General features: G+C 44.4%; 1 protein-coding gene across 2 annotated transcripts in view; it reads right to left on the bottom strand.

Annotated features, from left to right (window-relative positions):
* Positions 1 to 19,297, bottom strand: part of BAIAP3 (BAI1 associated protein 3) — a 1,035,958-nt gene that overhangs the window by 385,790 nt on the left and 630,871 nt on the right. For both annotated transcript variants that reach the window (XM_085629280.1, XM_085629278.1), the window contains exon 6: positions 8,893 to 8,952. In XM_085629280.1, coding sequence (XP_085485406.1) covers positions 8,893 to 8,952 — 60 coding nt within the window. The remainder of the gene's footprint in view (positions 1 to 8,892; positions 8,953 to 19,297) is intronic.

Below are 19,297 nucleotides of genomic sequence, written 5' to 3'. Positions count from 1 at the left end.
AAGACACCCACTAGCCTCCCAGGGCTCTTATCTCTCTCCGCTCTGGGGTGACCCAAATTAAAGGGCTATTTCTAAAGGCCCTTTTATAGTAATTGGGCAAGATCAGTTCTGGCCTGTGCACCATCTAAAATGTTGCTGCTATCCCCAGTGCACGCCACTAGGGTTCCCTGTTTAGAGTACATACTTTCTAGTATTCAAATTTATAGTTGGTTCCCACTTTGCATCAGTCTCTTCCCCTCCGAGTGATATTTCTGCTCCACTTGAGATATTAGTTCTTTTGAACCCTGGGGGAACCATGCAAGATGCATCTTCTTGCCCAAGGCCTCGCTTCCCACATTTTCATGACAGACATCAAACCTCAAACTGAAATGAAGAAAGGAGTTGACTTCATGATTTGTGGGGGCTCCTTTGGCACCTCTGGCCTGTTAGGAAACACCCTGGTTTTGACTTGCTTCTGATTCTTTGGGAATGTAGTTGGGGTCTTACTCTGAAACCTCACTGATCCTGCCCCCCATGTGACACTTGTCTGTGGCTTTGAACTCACTTACTTATTATCGGCCTTAGCTAAACCACTAGTGAGTTTAGATACTACCAGGGGCTGGTGTGCCTGTGTTTCACCAGCAGGCTGTTTAATGTGTAGCATACATGCACAAGCTGCATACAATTCAAGAGGCAGGGAGCATTCTTTCTCATTAACCATCGGCAGGGTGAAGCAATGGTAGAACATATATCAAGCAGAGTGGTTAAGTAGGTGAAAGTTGCTTAGTAACATTCTAAAAGGAAATAATGGTTATCCTTTTTAGGCAGAATGCCAGAAGCCTTAGCTGCACTCAAGGTCTCCAAGGAACCTTGAAATGACCTTGTCTCCACGTTGTAAGCCAGGTCCAGTGTTAAGCCTGCACTAACTATCTCTTCTGAGCATTAATCAACCCGTACTGAAAACAATCAATTTCCCTTTGCAAAAGAGCATCTCCCTGGTGCTCATTTTATATATACATTGCGGTGACACTAATTACTGTGGGCCCGATTCACAGAATTAACTTAAGACAAAATCCTAAACTTACTACTTTTGGTATTCACAGAAGTTAGGATTTTGTCTCAAGTTTGTCTTAAGGCAAACGTAAGACAGACTTAAGACAGACTTAAGACAGACTTAAGGTAGGATTTTGTCTTAAGTTTGTCTGAAGTCTGTCTTAAGTCTGTCTTAAGTCTGTCTTAAGTTTGTCTTAAGTCTGTCTTAAGTCTGTCTTACGTTTGTCTTAAGACAAACTTAAGACAAAATCCTAACTTCTGTGAATACCAAAAGTAGTAAGTTTAGGATTTTGTCTTAAGTTAGTTCTGTGAATCGGCCCCTGTATATGTAACTGTCCAAATTTCACCTAGCTCTGTAATTAGCTGTTACCTTGGGTTGTAGTCTCCTTTCTTTAACCTGCATCCATGGTATGTTCCTTTTTGTGTCACTAGATTGGGTTTAAACATAAATGAAAGGGTGAAGGACATAACCAGTTCTAATAACTGAGCTTCATCTCACATTAGCGCCTTTACATCACATATTTGCTTGGCCCACTTCACCATTGTTGTACTTTGTGTAGCATTTATAAAAAACGTAAACTTCTGTTTAAAAGGGGATCAACAGGAGATAAAGGCTCATCAAAACCGATTCATTAGCCAGGTAGCCCTGCTTTTAAATACAGATGCTGCTAATTTTATGTAGAATACGCAAAGCAACACCTGAGGTGGTGTGATGCCTGAATAACCATTACAAAATATCCATTGACCATAATATTGTGTGAAAAATATTGTGACTACAAAAATATCGAGGGATATATTAGTGAGGTTAAGTATTTCGTTGTTTTTTTGCAAATATATTCTACCAAAATATTGTGGTAGATAATAAAGTTATTTTGATGTTGTAATCTTGCTGTTTAGTAATTAGAAACTTTGGGCCAGATGTGCAAAGCATTTTTTCAGTTGCGAACGGCTGGATTCGCAGAATCGCTCCATTTGCAACCTGAAAAATGCCTTTTTAAATGTAAAAAATGCAAAATGAGATTCGTAACTTGTTACTGAATCGCATTTGCGATTTGGTATTGGGAAGGGGTCCGGGGACCCCTTTCCCTTTGAGAATATAAATAATGACATTTTTTAAGAGTAGGCAGTGGTGCAATGGACCACTGCCAACTCTTAAAAAATGAAATTTTACGGTTTCATTTCATCCTTTTTAAATGCATCCTATTTTCCTTTAGGGAAAACGAGCTGCATTGAAAGAAAAAAGATTGCTTCCTTAAAAAGTAGCCACAGGCAAGGTGGTCTGCTGACCTCAGCAGCCCACCATCCCTGTGATGCCTTTTATTCCTAATGGGCCGTAAACTGCGACCTACCTCATTAATATTCATGAGGTGATTCGATTTGTGACCCACAAGGAATCCCTCAATGAGTTTCATACATTAGGAATACTGATTTCCTAAATGATACTCGGAGAGAATCGCAATTATAAAATCAGTATTCAAATGTTTGTACACCTGGCCCCAAGTCGACTAAAAGATGGGTTGCAAAATGTGGTAACAAATGGCACACCAATTTTTACAGTCAGATTTTGTGATACCAGCTAGCTAGTATTAGGTTGCATCACAAAATATTCTGTCGCGGGGGGTCGCAGACCGATCTGCCTTATGAATGCTAATTAGGTAGCTCATTATTTTTGACCCTCTGTGATTGGCTGCAAACACAGGAATCATAGTGAGCAAGAAACATCAAACCTTCATCTCTGTGTCTCGATTCCTAATTGGGATTTTTTTTTATAAAGCAAACCATGTTCCTTAAAGGAGAATTGAATTGACAAATACATAAAAAGAGAACAAATTAAAATTAAATTAACCTAAAAAACACGCCGGCATGAAAGTCCACTAAAGTTTCCTGGCTCTGGCAGTGCTTACCAAAAAAAATTGTTCATCTTCCAATATATTTATTGTGTGTTGCTCATGAGGGATCAGGATGCTAATTGGCATTGCTTTCTCTTTTAAGAATGATTTTTGACATGGTGACACACACACAATCAATCAATCAATCAATCAATCAATCAATCAATCAGGGGTTTATATAGCGCACTACTCACCCGTGAGGGTCTCAAGGCGCTGGTACACACACACACACACACATACACACACACTGCTGTTACTGTGTACAGAATAACAGATACACCTATTTAATTGATCAAAAAACGCAATCTTCATGAAGGGTATTTTTTTTAATTAACTCATTATGTTAATTCGATGAACATTTTTATTGAAAAAAGTCCTTACAATACCACAGGCTTTCCCTCCATCAGGGGAGGATTCGGAGGACCAGGCAACACCCGCTATATGTGCCGGTGCTGCATTTTGTGGGACAGCCCACCTTAGAAGGGGGGTTATTTCATGAAGACTTAGAGACTGGGGTGGAGCGGGTATTAAAACTGGACGACTGTTATTCCAAGGGAACGCTTCGGACACTACGGTTGAGGGAGACGATCTCCCCCTGGGCAAAGTTTTTGACGTATGATGTGCTGAGAAGTCCATTGATTGAGATGTGGGGACCCAGGGCGGCCTTTAGGGAGGTGAGACTGGTGCAACCGCACATGGCACTAACTTTTGTAGGGGGTCTATGTTTAAAAATAACTTTTGGTTCAAAAGCACATGAACTTCCTTGTACGCCAGCAATTTTCAGGCAACAATAAAAATGACAACTATGGTGATTCCTATCGGTGAGAGATCGGAATTTTGTCTAGTGCAGTTTAGACTCCTCATAAAGTAGCAGGGAGGGTTAATGTACCTGCTGCAAAGAACGTGTACCATGCAGATCACAGAACTGAGTGTGAGTGAACTATGAGTAGGGCTAAAATAAAATGTACATCAGAGAGAGGCTATAGAGAGATGAAGGGCACTGTTGGAGGGTGGTAGTGAAGGAATTCATGGAGAAAGAGGACATGGGGGTGTTGAAAAAGATTGTCGCACAGAGCGCCACCAGCGCTAAGCCGGCCCTCTGGGATCTGGCCCCTACAGACCCTGTTAACCTTTGGTGATGGATGAAGATTAGTCTTGTGGCTCTACAAAACTTTCTTGACAATGACCTTTACTGACCCCCGGATGTTAAAAGGAGATGGGCAGACATGCTGGGTGGAGCCTTGCGAGTGAGGGAGGGGCACCTTAGAACAAGTCTGCAAGTGGTCTAGAAATAGCCAATATATCTATACACAACCCAGTAACCTGCACCCAACACACCTTACCCCCGCAGAATAAATGTTATGCAACAGACAGACTCAATGTGCTACCCCACCACCCCCGATGCATCCAGCTTGATGTTGACTTTGTGCACATGGTGTGGAGTTGTCATGTATACAGTGCTTAATTTGTAAAAAAAAAAAAAAGTAAGTGCCAGGGCCATCGTCAGTAGGCCACTTCAGATCGCACCACATTGCCCCTGCCCGAGCTGCCAAAGACAATTGAAACACAACTACGGACTATCATACGCCTGCAAGTGTGATGGTTCAGACTATTCCAGGCACCGAAAGCTATAAGAATGGCTTGGAACTCGAGTATTACTTATTTTATTAATGTATACTGAATTTATAAACAATTGTTGTTGTGCTCATCTCTAAATTAAATAAACAGCGCTACCATGTGGCAGACTGTTATAGGTGCCGGTGTTGACAATTAAATGCCGGTGTCGAGCACCTGAAACCACCGGCTCAAGTTAACCCTTTCCGTGCTCATGACGGAACCACTCCGTCATGAGCCACGGGTGCCGTGTGCTCATGACGGAGTGGTTCTGTCATGCTGCGGCCGTTGGCGGCCGCTCCGCCCACGCGGTGCTAATTCCCCGCCTGTGCGGGCGATTAGCGCAGTGGGCGGAGAAGTGACGGAACCACTCCGTCATGAGCACAGCTCATCCGTGACTCGTGACGGAGTGGTTCCGTCACGAGCACAGCGCCACTGCAACTGCCCCCAAACCCCCCCAGCCCAGCGGCGGAATTCCTGCCGCAGCGAAGGGGTTAAGCACTGCCTGTACAGAGATATTATGGATGAAAGTTGCGGAGGACCTGGAACGCACGGTAGACAGGCAAAATTTACTCAACTTGGAAATATGTCTGCTGGGGATGTATGCAAGTAGGCTTGAGAAGAAAGTGGGCAATAGATAACTTTCCAGTGCAAAACAAGTTTTGCACTAAAAAGTAAATAACAAAAAAACAAACATATTTTCCTGGCACAAAAACAGCGCAAAATGTTTGTAAATCTGGCCCAGAGTTTGTTAAATGTGTACGATGGGCAAAAATATGGAATTTATTCGCAGTGGAAAAGATTAATAATGAATAGATTAAAAATTGAATGATACGGTTGCCATTTAAAACATATGAAACAAGATGGCTTCAGAGGAACGATACAACCAGAAGGCTGGATATATTAAAAAGTTTAACACGGGCGAACTGTCGTCTACACCTGAAAGTATTTCATAAAGTTAAGCGGCATGTATGGAACTCGCACGAGAAATGGCATATCCATACGTATAAAATAACACAATGCATGGACCGGTATGTACGGTTCTGTTTTGCGGGATAGGTGGCCTGAAAAGCAACTTTCAGAGATGGTAAAATCAAGCAAAGTTGTTAAAAGAAGAAAGGGCCTCACCTGCGCTCCCGGTCCGTACCGCCCGAGGCCCCGCAGCTACCAGCGGAATGCGGCGGAGAAGGGGGTGAAAGAGAAGTAAATGAACACATTCCTGCCTGTTTATGAGTGTGGGAGCTCCGAGTGCCGACGGCCTGGCTGCGGGCCACTGCTCGCTTCCTCCAGTACACAGGCTGCCGGGCAGTAGCATCAGACAGTGCGAAGGCCTCTCCGTGCATGAACACGTCCACGAGAGGAGATTACTGGCACAAATGTAATTTGATGTAACTCTCACTAAGCCTGTACTGTCAACAGCTGCTTGGGTGAGGGCGCCCGCAGGGCTGCCCTTTATTTTTCACTCTCAATGAGGTCCCCCAAGCAGGTGTTCGGCCACTTAAGCAGGATGGTTAAGAAATTCGGGTACGAACTGATTTTTTAGTATTTTTTATGCACATCCGTAGAAAAGCGAGGCAGAGTTCGGTCTGGCAAAACGGGGGCATAATTATAATTACAAAGTGTGTTTTATGTAGCGCTTGAGGCTAAAAGTCTTGCAGCAGCGTTGGAAACTGAATAATTCTCATTTTACTGCCCGGGAGCGGATTAAAGTCTGAGCCAGCCCTACTGGGATTCAATCCTGTGACCTCAGGTTGCACCTGGCATGGGGCAATAACTACTGAGCCATCTCTTTCCATAGTTTTAAGAACTCGGTGGCAAAGGGTGCAGGATGCGTGCAGGTGCTGGCGCTCCGATAACTGCGCACCAAGAATCTTTTCGACTCACAGGAGTCAGTGGCAATGAAATATATCACCTGGAGGGGTTGGTCCCTTCTCTTTTTGTAAGGCAGCCAGAGTGCTGTGCAATGGGCATGTGATGTTTGTCACAAACACTTTAATAAACTTGCTAACTGCTTATGTACATTTATCGCCAATATATTAGTCGTCGACAGATGTCTGAATTTCTATTAGACGTTTTAGAGACAACTTTGCCGGGAATTCCCCGGATATGACGTCAGTTTGACCAGCCCCGGGAGTGTCCTTGTCCTTTTGGGACAGGTCAGCCCTCTGCCGTCACGGCACCGGCTATGGAGCCCCCTCCTCACTCATGACTAAATGCGCAAGTCACTGCACAGCTCTCGCTGTGACCCGAAGGTCTGGTTTATTACTGACTAATTTTACCCAGTTTCCCAGCACGTGTCTCCTTTCGGTTACTGCATGGTGTTTAGGTGAATCACTTCCAAGCTCCCCAGCTTCCCTAAACTCGAGTTCTCAAAGGCTCTCTGGGAGGAGACCGGAAATTAATCCAGTGGACGCAGACAAATGTCAAAATATTACAGGGGAGCCCACTTTCTGTAACTGGCCTAAAAATAAACCATGTCGTTATTGCTGGTTGGAAGGAGGGCTGCTCTCGTCGGTTCTTGCTTACTTAAGTTTCCATCAAGGACATTAATCCCAGCTTGGCATTTAACCAAAAACAAGTGAGCCCGCGTGGCCGCGAAAGTAAAAGGGACCTTAGTAATATGACCTAGAACAGATGGCACCCTGCGCGCAGCTGCTCGCTCCCAACTGCTATAGGCCGTGGGAGGAAACATTTACTGGGAAAGGTGGGACATGCACCCGCCTTTGGCCAAATGCGTGCTTTCATTTTTGAAAGACACACGCAATGGCCAATACAACGTGTGGCAAAAAAGAAGCCACACGCACAAGTTTCCTGAAAAGCTGGAATGATTCCAAGAGGTCATCTCCTAGAGAAGCGCATGCACGCTGCGCTAAGCTCGATCTAAAAAGGTTGCTATGAACATGGGACAATGGTTGCCATAGGCACGGTTCATTGGGGTGCCTTGCTCTCACTCGCACTGGTAGGAATCGAATGGAGCTTGGTACAGGTCTTGGTTTCTAAGTCACTTTATTTTCCTGTTGACTCCTCTTTTGAAGATGAAACTCATTGGTTCATCGGCATGACTGACAGATGGTTCTGAGAGCTCTTGAAGCAATGGTAGCAAATAGAGTACAGGGGCACAGATTATGACGGTTTAAACAGACAGTGGGACGGTTACGAGATTCAGCAAATGGAAACCACTGGTGGCACGATGGGCGTGGCTTGAAGGCAGAGTGTTGTGTCTTAAGCTACGTGAACCGAAAGACGTGGAGACTATGTAGTGAAAAACGTCAAGTCTCTGATGACCCTCCACAGATGTATGGAAGAATGGGAACTGGCAAGGACACAGTGGAGGAGGAACTGTGCTTGTAGCACATGTGCCCTTATGCAGGGGGTATAGGTTATGCGAAGATGGCACACAGCTATAAAAACAGCTCCTAGTCCCACCACTGATGGGATTGGGGGTCCCACTAATGAGATGGAGCCAGGAGACAGGAGAACTGGAATTTAATATTCTAAGCAGGCAGTTCCCAAATCACATAATTTCATTCATAAGGTGGGAAAGGTGAGGAAACGGGGCTATGTGCCTTGTGCAAGCTAATTTGAGAGTTGTCACTAACGTGGTAAATTATTTCTCTTCAAAATGCACTCAGACATTTAGACCGACAGAGAGGACTCTTGTAGTTTATATTATTGGAAAAAGAGGCCTACATATTTTAACGGGGGACCAAAAGATCAGAGAGTACAGTAAAGCAAAACATAATTGCTTGTGTTTTTCTTTATATATTAAACAATGATATGCATCGCCTCCCTATACAAAAATAACCTATTTAATAAAAACTACCTGGGTCATTTCGACCACGCTGGTGGTACAAAAATTGGTCTGAACATTATTATTTTTATTTTTTGCTTGCTAATGCCGATTTTGACCTCAAACATGTTGACTCTTTGTGTAAATTGGGTCCCAAAACACACAAGTTTCAGTCACACAACTTTTCAAAGTTTTCCCAAATGTAACCAAATTTAAATAAGGTAGATTTCTGCTGGTGCATATATTTTCCCCATAGATGCCAATTCTCGAACCATGACTGCGTTGTAGGCTTGTTGTAGATGTCAAAAACCTCAGATTTCCCTCTTTTTAGCAAAAAACAATGCTCTATGAATAAAATCTTAAAGGATGGTTATTTTATGAAATATCAAGGAAAACCTTGAAGGTTAAGCCTTAAATGGACTTGATTCAATGACTGTGCCCAACTCTTTAGTCAATACTAAAACAATGAAACAAAAGCATCTCACAGCAATCTCACCTGACCTGGCACTCAACAATGATTTATCTTTCCAAACCCCTGAAATCATTCCATTCCAATTTCCTTATTACCTTTGCTTCTTTTACTCCTTGAAGAATGACCTCGTGTTCCGCATCACTCACGTCAAAAACCTGCAATTGTAAAGCACAAAACATTAAGACCAGCTTGTTTTTAACTGGTTAATTGTATGGAACTTCGAGACATACTTCTACCGAATAGCTGTAATCCTGGCAAAGAGTTTCTAAATATGTATTGTTTATGATCAGATATCCAAGATTAGAGAAATTCAGAATACAGGAAAACAAACTATTGACCATCAAGGTTAAAAAAACAGGAACTCTTGAAACTGCATTGCCTGAAGTTATCTTAATGATGGATAGAATGCTTGTATAGCATTCCATTCCATTAGTTTGTTTGGTTACAATGCCATTGCAGTTAGAACCATCCATATGTAAATCAGTTTTGAACCCATTGCAAAAGGGAGACGACTAAATAATGACATCTAAGCATATATATTTCCAAAAATCAAGCCCGCTTTTACACGCATAGCTCCTGAAGGCAAACCCTGAAAATGTTGTTCCAAAACATGTCTTTCAGTCGATATCGTATCAGGCCGATATATCTTTTCCGTTAAGTTAGTACATGTGGAAGGGCACTCGCTAAGATGTGGAAATACAGATATGCACAACGTATGTGTAATAACCGTTCTCCTCTGCATGCAGCCTATCATGTTGTCACTGTAAGCAGAAAATTTGACCATGTAATCCCAATTTACTTATGCTTCATTCGCCCCCATTATTAGGACTTGTGCATTACACACAAGATCTCTTTGACACCTGATCAACAAAGTGATCCTGTTAGGTGGCAATGCTCTCTTCATGGCGTGGATACGCGTCTACCGCCTAGAACCTCTTACATTCAGGAAATAATGTACGATGGCCCAATCGTTTCCAGAAACTGATAATCCCTTCCGCCTGCCTTTCAACCCCACTCAATTCTTGGCAATATTCAACAAAGATCTCAAGCTCTTGCTGTTCCTCATATAATCTCACTCAGGACTTATGTAAATGCTCCTCCTTACTGATGGACACTCCTAATACTTGCTCTTTGTTTATTTTGCTGCTTACCAGTCTTTCCCCTGATAACTCATCTGTATGCTTTCTCCTTTCGGCTGTATGTCCCTGCTTCTCGGTGTCATTGATTCAGCCCTTTAGTCAATCTTCGGGTTCATTGTATTATTCTTTCCTCTCTGCTTTTTGCTCCTTTGTTAACATTTGTTTTAAGGCATGCTGCTATTTACCATGTTATGTGCATGTGTTGCTATTTCTGTCATGTATTGTAAAGCACTCTAATGCCCGTAAGCCATGTTCAGGGTGTGAGAAACTATATAAAAAAAATACATAAATAAATAAACAACAAAACCCCACATATTAAGTTTCCAACAGCATCAACAAACCTTCACCTCACATGCACAAAGATGGGAAACACCCCGCATTCCTACCCTACTGCGTTTTGCTCCTTCCTAACACAACCCAAATATGCTGTGAGATAAACAAGAGAGAGTTTCTCCAGTTCTTCCACAGGGGGTTAAGAGACCTAAATAAATGCTGCTATAACCCACGACAAACCCCAGTGGTGTACATGTAATAATACTTTAAGTTTGTTGTTTTCATTTCTCATTAGTTTGTTCCCTTCACCCAGTAACTTCAACTTGGGGTGTGAATTTATCTTCTTTTAACCTCTTCGGTGCCCATGACGAGAGAGTCTCGTCATGAAGCACGGTCGCGCTGTGCCCATGACGAGACTATCTCGTCATGAAACCCGCCCACTAATGAAACGCCCGGCACAGGAGGGGGAAAGGGCGTGGCACAGAAGGGGTTAAAAGAAAAATATCACATACCACATGTTGGATAAAAGCATTCAATAACTTCATCTAAATATAACTTTCAATACATTATAAACACATCTGTAATCCACAGGAGTAGCATCCTCCTATATTACTTTTCCTTTATTAGTGTACATCTGCATGACAGAGGTTTAATCTCTAGTCCGTTTTTCATTTAACATTCCTTTCGATCCTGTAAGTGGTTCATCACTTGAGGGTAATAGAGTTAGAAGTATAAATTGAGTTATATTTTCCTGAGACTCTCCTTGCTTTTCTGATTCAGGCAGATGCTGCATATTTTGGTCCTGAAATTGTCATGTACATATGAGTTATGAGTACCCAATCTGCCTGGTACCTCTGGCATGCCTTGCGCTTGGCCGTGTCCTGTTGCACCAGTGCCTTTTTAAACAAGAACTGCTTTATACATGTCCATGTGACACAGGTTTACCATTAATAAATGTATTTCATTTCATATTTTAATGTATCTACTCAGTACAGGTTGTGGAGGGGTTTTCTCTTTAGGGAATAATCATGAGCCCAGCGGCGGCTCCTCTGCTAAGGAGGAGGAGCGTCGCCCCACTGCTCTAAGAGCCGTGCAAAGGAAGAATACAATTATAATAACCGACGTTATTATCATTATATTTTTAGTCTGGCTGCAAGCTCCATGTTAGGGCAGGGTGGTAGAAGGAGTGATTGCTGCACCGTAAGTACGCATGACGGTTTGGCCGAACGTCATGGGCCAGCCAAACCGTCATGCGCACTTTACATGTTCTCCATCGGCTGTATTGCACAGCCTGGGTGGCGAACATGCACAGCCTCCCACTCCCTGTCTGAGGGTCAAACCACGGTGCTCAGATCAATCACAACGCTGTAGTAAGGCAGCGTTGTGATTGGCTAGGATACTCTGGGAGCTTCTGGGATGCAGGATACAGTGAGGACGGAGGAAAGGCGGCGGCTGGCGACCCACAGGTAAGTTCTTCTCTTTCTATTTTTTCTAACCCCCTCCCCGCCACCATTCCCCACCAGCCACCACTGCATGAGCCTTAACCCTACGCAAGGAGAAACCTGTTTACCAAATAGAAAACGTCTGCATTACCAGAAGTGATCCAATGAAGATTGATTTTATCTGTCCTCCGTCTCCTACCACAGGTAGATGGTAAAGAAGAACACATTCCAGACCCAAGTGATTCTCCGGTAGGCTCTGAGGAAAACAGGACTGTGACAAGGAAAAGTAGAACACAGTGGAATGAAGATTACTCATAAGTAACCAGTGCATTACCTTGCTGCCACTTCCTGATCACAGTCCTTGTTTGATGATGAAGCAGAGATCAGGACATACAAACCTGAGCATTAAACAAAGAGTGCGCCAGTTTTAGAGGGGGGTTGATCACTGTGAATCTGCCAAAAAAAACAGTAGACCCTCCAACTGAGCCTCAGTCACTTTAGCCCCCAATTAACAGCCAGTGGCAGACCTGGCCATGTAATCAAACAGGGTGCCAACTTTCACAAGGATTGTGATGATTCCCCTACCCCCCCCCCATAGTGCAAGGGCTGCCATTGCACCATATAAAACTGACTTGAAAATGGCAGCAAATTTAAATACATTTAGTTTTCATGCCTCTAACATGATGAGAAACAACTACTAACGTGTTAGGGACACATCAAATGGGGGCACAGATACGGTTCCACCAATCTGGTAGATTTTCAGCTTTTACCCATTTTAACCAAAAACATTTTAGTTTCTGACAATAAAAAATCACACCTTCCAAATGGAAGCCTAGATAACACCATTCATGCATAATCTCTAGCATCACTCCCCTAATAATTCAATTACTATTAGGAATCTATCCACCAAAAAAAATTAACTCTGTAAGGGTTATATTCATGGACTAGTGTCCTACACCAAGGGAGAGATGACTGGGATAGATTACTTTCAACATTAAAGAATACAGATGCTCCAACACTGGAAAAGAAAAATATTGTAGTATAGTGACATGGAGCAGAGACCGCTGAGGGAACCAGAAGATGTGTCCCATGTGTAGTGGTGGTTTCCATCAGTGCTTTTGCAATCTCCCCTTGTTAATAGACATGCTACATCAGGGGGCCATGTGGGGATGGAAGATATATTTAGCCATAGTCATTCAGTTTGATAGTTGGAGTAGAAATGTAACCTACCTGATGTCATTTTATAAGCACTACCATATCAATAGGAATATATACTTCTAAACAGTATGTTGGACATTGTATTTATGTCATATATTTCCGCATATATATCTGGCACAAAACCTTAAAACGTTCTGAGGGAATTGCCAACTTCTGAAGCTTGGCCATAGAAGGCATCTGTTGATGGTGTTGAATGTTGTGTCCTGACTGAGAACGGTGAAAAAGAAAAAGCGTCTTTTTCTTCCATTTTACTTTGGCCAGATGAGAATGGAGAATGTAATTGGTCCTTGTAGATGGTCTTCATTTGAAATCTATCCCACAGGTTAACGAGAATTCAGTTTATCTTCAGCTTGTCTTGAAGATGAACTATTACAACCTTCGGCAAGATCTTACTATGAGTGGCCATTTGCATTGTTCCTGTGGTCATAGGTGTTCCACTTTTTTTTTATAGCTGAGAACAAAATAGATGTGAGACGTTGGCCTGGTATATGCTGTCCACTAATTAAAGTGGGCACCTTGCACCAGTCCAAACAACCCTTATGGTGATTTAAGTGATCAAAGATAACCTTAGAAAGCTATCCAAGTGGTTGCTGTGGAGAGCAGCCATCAGGCTTAGTCTTGAAGGAATGTTAAGCAGCTTGTTTTACCAGAATGCAACCTTATTGTATTGGTTAAATGAAAGGAGAACCACACAGTAGTTATGAAAATATGTATTTATTATTATAACACACTTTAAATACTTCACAGTATCTGCTACACACAGATAAACACAAAGCACAAAATACTGTAGCACAGAAACAATTGTAAGTAGCACTAATACACAGTGGGCTTCAGGGAGAGACCAAACCATATACTAAAATAGCGGTATAAGAACCACGACTCGAGTCATGACAGTGTCTAGAGGATGTAGAATCGCTGGGACCCCAAGGAACCACCCAAAGTGTGTAAGTAGGGACCCGACTGAGGACAGGTGCAGTGTGGAAACATGACCGCAGGCGCCATACAATTCTATGGGAGAGTTGCGGTTGCAGTTTTAAAGTTTAAGGACCCTTCCCAGTGGATTATGAAGAAACCCTTTGGATCATAGAAGGTTGGAGAGCCACCTCATCCGTGGATACCGGAGTACCAGAGTTTCCTATCCCAGGGAAGCTCGGTGCATAGGGCTGAGGTAGTATCGGAAACCGCCGTCGATCTCAATGGAGGACTTCAAGGAAATGCCACTGTGGGAAAGAAGAAAAGTGTCTGATGGAATCCAAAGGTGTATTCTTGTTGAAGAGTACCTGAAAGCAGAGGGGACAGAGTCTGGTCACTCAGGAATGACCAGGGGCTCGGTAGAAGAATGCCCACCGATGTTGGGTGCTTCAGGTGCGTTGAGGGGGTTCTTGACTCTGCAGCCACCGGGACCAGGAGATGTCAAGGACAACCAGGAGCCGTATTCGAGCTGTCCCATAAAGGATGTCGAGTGCTGAGGTGTTGGTGTCCAGCTGGAGCAGTAACAAACCTTGGCAGAGGCAACCCACGAAGATGGTCAAGAAAGGTTACGGTTCGGACCAGCAAGGTCCAGGAGACTCACCAAACACAGGGGAGTCAGGGAAGGTCTGGAGCAACCAGAAGAGCCCTAGAAAAGCAGTGATGACCCTCAAGAGGACCCACAGGCCAAAGGCACAGGAGTCGCGAGGGGACCTCAAGCAGAATTACAAAGCAACAGCCCATGGGGCACTCAGTGCTAGGAAGCCAAAGTTCTTAGGTGGAAATAGTGCCAGAGATTGGGGCTACTCAGGGCTCTGTTTCGGGAACACCAACAAGCACATGCACTTGCAAAAGTATGCAGCGCACAGGGGTGCAAGCATTGCAGACTCCACGCCTGCACGAGGGATTCTGGCCTCAAACTTTGTGAGAGGGCAGCTTGGACTTCGAGGGACTTGGAAACCCACCTCCTGTATTGCTGAAGCCGTTGGAGTCTGTAGGATCCCAGGAGCAGCAGACCAGTCAGTTGCACTATGGTGCCTGCAAATGTAGAGGAGTGACTCCTTCACTCTAAGGGAGATGTCTTTGGTTGTCCTTGATGCTCCACAGGTCCTGCACTGAGCCTGTATGGTGCACAGGCACTGATGATACTTCAGACTGAGTGGGAGACGAAGTTTGGCCCAAATGAAGAACAGCGAAGTCCAGAGTGTCCAGAAGGTCTAAGGTCAGTGGTTTCTTGTTCAGAATCTTTTCCACAATGAAACTAGGGTTGTACAGCCAGGTAAGCCCTTTTGCACCCACGGGAGAGTGTTGGACTGATTCAAGGGACACTCCCAGGGGAGGGTCAGGACAGTGGGGAGGTTACTCGCATGTCCTTTGTCCAGTTTCATGCCAGAGCAGGAGCCAACGGCTCCCAGGATTGGTTTGAACTGGACTATGCACAGGGACACCAAATGTGCCCCTCATGCAGACGTTTGGTCCATGGCAAGCGCACCCACCCAGGCCTAATACACTAAATCCTGTCTGGGAGGTGGTCACACCTCCCTGTGACAGGATGCCTATTGTTCTGCCTTCCCTTGCTCGAGCTTGGCTCAGCAGCAGGAGGGCAGAAATGTGTCTCTGGTTCGCAGCAACCCTTTTGGGCTGCCCGTGACTAGAAGGCTGGTACCAGGAACACCAGGGGTCACACAAAAGCTTGTTTCTGAGGGGTAGAATCATACCTCCTACACCGGTACCAAACACGATAGGGTTACTTTCAGCCGTTTTAGAGTTGGTCATTACGTGGTCGCATAATGCCACTCTATATGCCGTAAATGGCTGATACACATGACAACCCAGGAGAATGGACTCCGTAGGCTGCAGGGTGTTCTGCTCATGCAGTGGCACCCTCTCACTTAGAACCAAGCACCCTGCCTTCTGGATTGATAAGGCCTTCTATAGGGGTGACTTATAGGTTTTAAGTGCAGTGACCCTTAGATATAGGAAACCTATATCTAAAGTAAGAGGTGCATGCACCATCTTACACAGGCTGCAATGGCAGGCCTGTAGTTCCATTTTGCATGGCCTCTCATGGGTGGCATTATATATTCTTAAGCCCATGGAAGGCCTCTGGGGTACCTATGCCCTGGGTACATGGGTACCATATACTAGGGACTGACAAGGGTACCCCAGTATCCAATCTGGAGCGTACCTAAGTACATGACATAACATTTTAGGGAGAAAGCAGATAGACTGGGGTCCTGATTAGCAGCATTCCAGTCAGACTAGTCAAAAACCAGCTTAGCACCAGGCAAAAAGTGGGGGTACACATGCAGAAAGATCCTACTTTCCTATAATAGATGCCTACCAAATTGAGAATCACTGAACTGCAATACCATCCCACTCATTGCAGCTATTTTCTTTGGATTACTTCAACAAGACAACTAATGTCCAGGTGCAGCCGTTGCTGGTAAGAACGGTGGGGTGGGGTGGGAGAGATTCGACATACGAATCTCCCCCAGCTTTACCTGCACAGACCGTTTCTGCTAATGTCCCTACATTTTTACGGAAAATAACATGGGGGACTGCAAGATGATGAAGATCAGATCCTAATTAGCAGAAAACGTGTATGCTCAGAGAACCAAATATATTTCTAACATTTATTTATTTAATTATTTTAGTTATTTATTAATGTTTTTCTATAGATCATACAAAGCCCTGGTACACCACAGTGCTTTACAGAGGGGGTGATGCTGGGTGTCATACATAAATCAGATACAAAGCTAAAAGAGGCATACTCCCTAGCAGGAAATAAATAGGCAACAGTAAGAAGAAATATAATCAAAGAAATTGTGTACAGTCAAGCAGTGAAGAACATCAAGCCACCAAGATCTAAATGAGACCAGATATGACCCATCCAGGCCAAGGCCGGGGTCATAAAATCGCTGCAGAGTAATATTTTTCAAGGAGAAATTTTTTTAAATTCTCTTTTAAATGTGGGATGAGAGGGAATGATGTGTAAGGATAGTGGAACACCATTCTGAAGTCTGGGAACACACCCAAAGAATGACTGCTTCCAAGTAATTATTCATTGCAGACAGTGGTTTCCAGCAAAGAGAAGCCTGAGCTGTTGAGCCGGCCAAGGCTCCCCAAGATCCCTACCTTCATTGCCAGTTAGTGCAAGTGATCACAGTGAACGAGTCTGCACACCAGGCAAGTAAGATCACGTCTTGACCTTACATTAAAAGGTAGACAACATAGGGAGCGCAGTACAGAGGTGTTGTGATCATAGAAGCCGATCCCAGAGATCGGACATTCGGCAGCATGCAAGGAGGCTTTGAGAGAAGCAAGATGAGATTTTGGATAGCCAATGAAAATAATTTCCCACAGTTGAGTCTGGGAAGGAGCAGTGCATAGGTCTCGACTTTAAGATCATGTTCCAGAAAGAAAAGTTTGATTCAACAAATCAGTCAGAGCTGATGATTGGCTCTAGCAGCTATGACATTAATGTGCTTGTGGAAATTAAGAAATAAAACCAAACGATTTCCCATTGTCAATAATAGTGTGTATCCTAGGGTGTTTGTAGAGTTAAGGTATTATTGATGAGTATTTTGGCTTCATTGTGTAAGAAATTGGGTTATTAGTTATGCCGACCTGCACAAGTAATAGGTCCACAGTTTCCTCTTACTGGGACCAAGCACTCCGTTGTAGCACTGAAATATCTCAGGGTAGCGAAGCAGTATAAGGCCTACTCAGGAGAGGTGGTGTGGACTAGTAGAATCAATACACCAAGACCCATCACCTGATCAGACAAGGTGATAGTTTCACAGTCGACACCCATCAACTCAGTAGAGCCTCCACAGAGGGTCCAGCATGGCAACACTGGAACAACCTAACAGAGGCGGAAGGGATGACGGCCCTAAACAAGAACACACAGGCATCCTGGCACACAATATCGTGAACTTCAAAAAGTGGATCACCAGGTGCTCTGACATTCTGGCCCCCATGAAATGAAGCAAGAATACAGAACAAAACTAGAACACATGCCAGCTGGTGCACAGAAGACCTCAAAATGATGCAGCGTCACTGCAAACAACTGGAATGGAAATGGAGAACCAGCAAAGGTAAAGTGGAAAAATATGCTTTCAAAGCTGCTCAAAAAAGATTCCACCAGCTCATCCGAGAAACCAAGAAGAAGGGACTTCTTGAACAAATAAACATCAGCTCCAACAGCAGCAAAGAAATCTTTGCAATCGTGAAAGACTTCACCATATATATGGCTGTCACCAGAAACATCAACCCATCACAAAATCTGGGCAATGACCTCTCGAACTACTTCTCCAGCAAAATCGCAACCATATACAGCACTTTCACCCCAACAACTGGATCGCCTGGCCATCTCCAGGAGCCTCCTAGTGACAAATGAAGTCAAAACAAGCACCACATGGGGCACCAGGAGCATAGAAGAAACCACACCAATCATGAAGATCATTCACTCCGTAGCCCCAGCAGACCCCTGCCCCCACCACAACTTTGACAAAGGAGCAATCTCTGTCAGTGAGGTCCTCACCCCTATCCTTAACACCTCCATCAGTACAGCCATCTTCCTGTAACCATGGAAACACACCACCATCAAAGCCCTCCTAAAGAAACCCTTGGTCGACAAAACTCACCAATTCCCGATCGATATCCCTCCTTCCCAACCCAGCCGAAGTCCTGAAAAAAGCAATCAACAAGCGCCTCTCTGACCACCTCATCAAACCAAAATCAAGGGCATTATGGGGCATCATTGTTTTTGTGTGCCCACGCTGCGCATCTCTTCTTTTTTTTTCCTTTTTGAAGCAGGTGCCTGGTTACACCTGGGTAACCCCAAGGGAGGTTTTGCTATGAGGTCCGCAGGGGAAGCACCAAGGACCCATGACCACCGCCGACATCCTGCGTACAGCTCCATGCTGGGCGGGAGTCACCAACATCTTTTGCTCTGCGCACATCCCTGGTGGTCCTGCGGCAGAGAACAGCTTACTTGCTTCTGGGTCATGGGGATGAGGTCCTGGGACCCGGTACTTGTTTTCTGGATCCCCAGATAGTCTGGGGAAGCAGCCCAACGCACACCCCCTCCCTTGAAAAATAATTAAATTAACCTTGCTCCAACACCCAGGTACTGTACCCTCCCCAGTAGAAGAATTCATGAAGGCTGCAGAGCCCCATGCACTCTATTCTCTCAAGGGTCTAAGGTCAGATTCTTTTAAGATGAATATCTCCAGCCTCGTTGGGCTGATTTCGATGATCTTGGGCTCACTGTCTCATTTTGATCCTGGTGGAGAGCTGTTGCCACCAGGAGCATTTTCAGCAGGTCTCCTGACCTTCAAAGGGGCACACTGTGTGGTGAGCTGGTTTCACGCGCTCCCTGAACCAGCCTTCTCCTCTGCTGTGCCCTGCACAGATTCCATGGCCTTCTGGCCATCTGGCATCTTGGGGATGCA

Source organism: Triturus cristatus, chromosome 10 (genome assembly GCF_964204655.1).
Source record: "Triturus cristatus chromosome 10, aTriCri1.1, whole genome shotgun sequence".
Classification (NCBI taxonomy): Eukaryota; Metazoa; Chordata; class Amphibia; order Caudata; family Salamandridae; genus Triturus; species Triturus cristatus.
The sequence above is the reverse complement of the archived record's forward strand: the minus strand, read 5'-3'. Positions and strand labels throughout refer to the sequence as shown.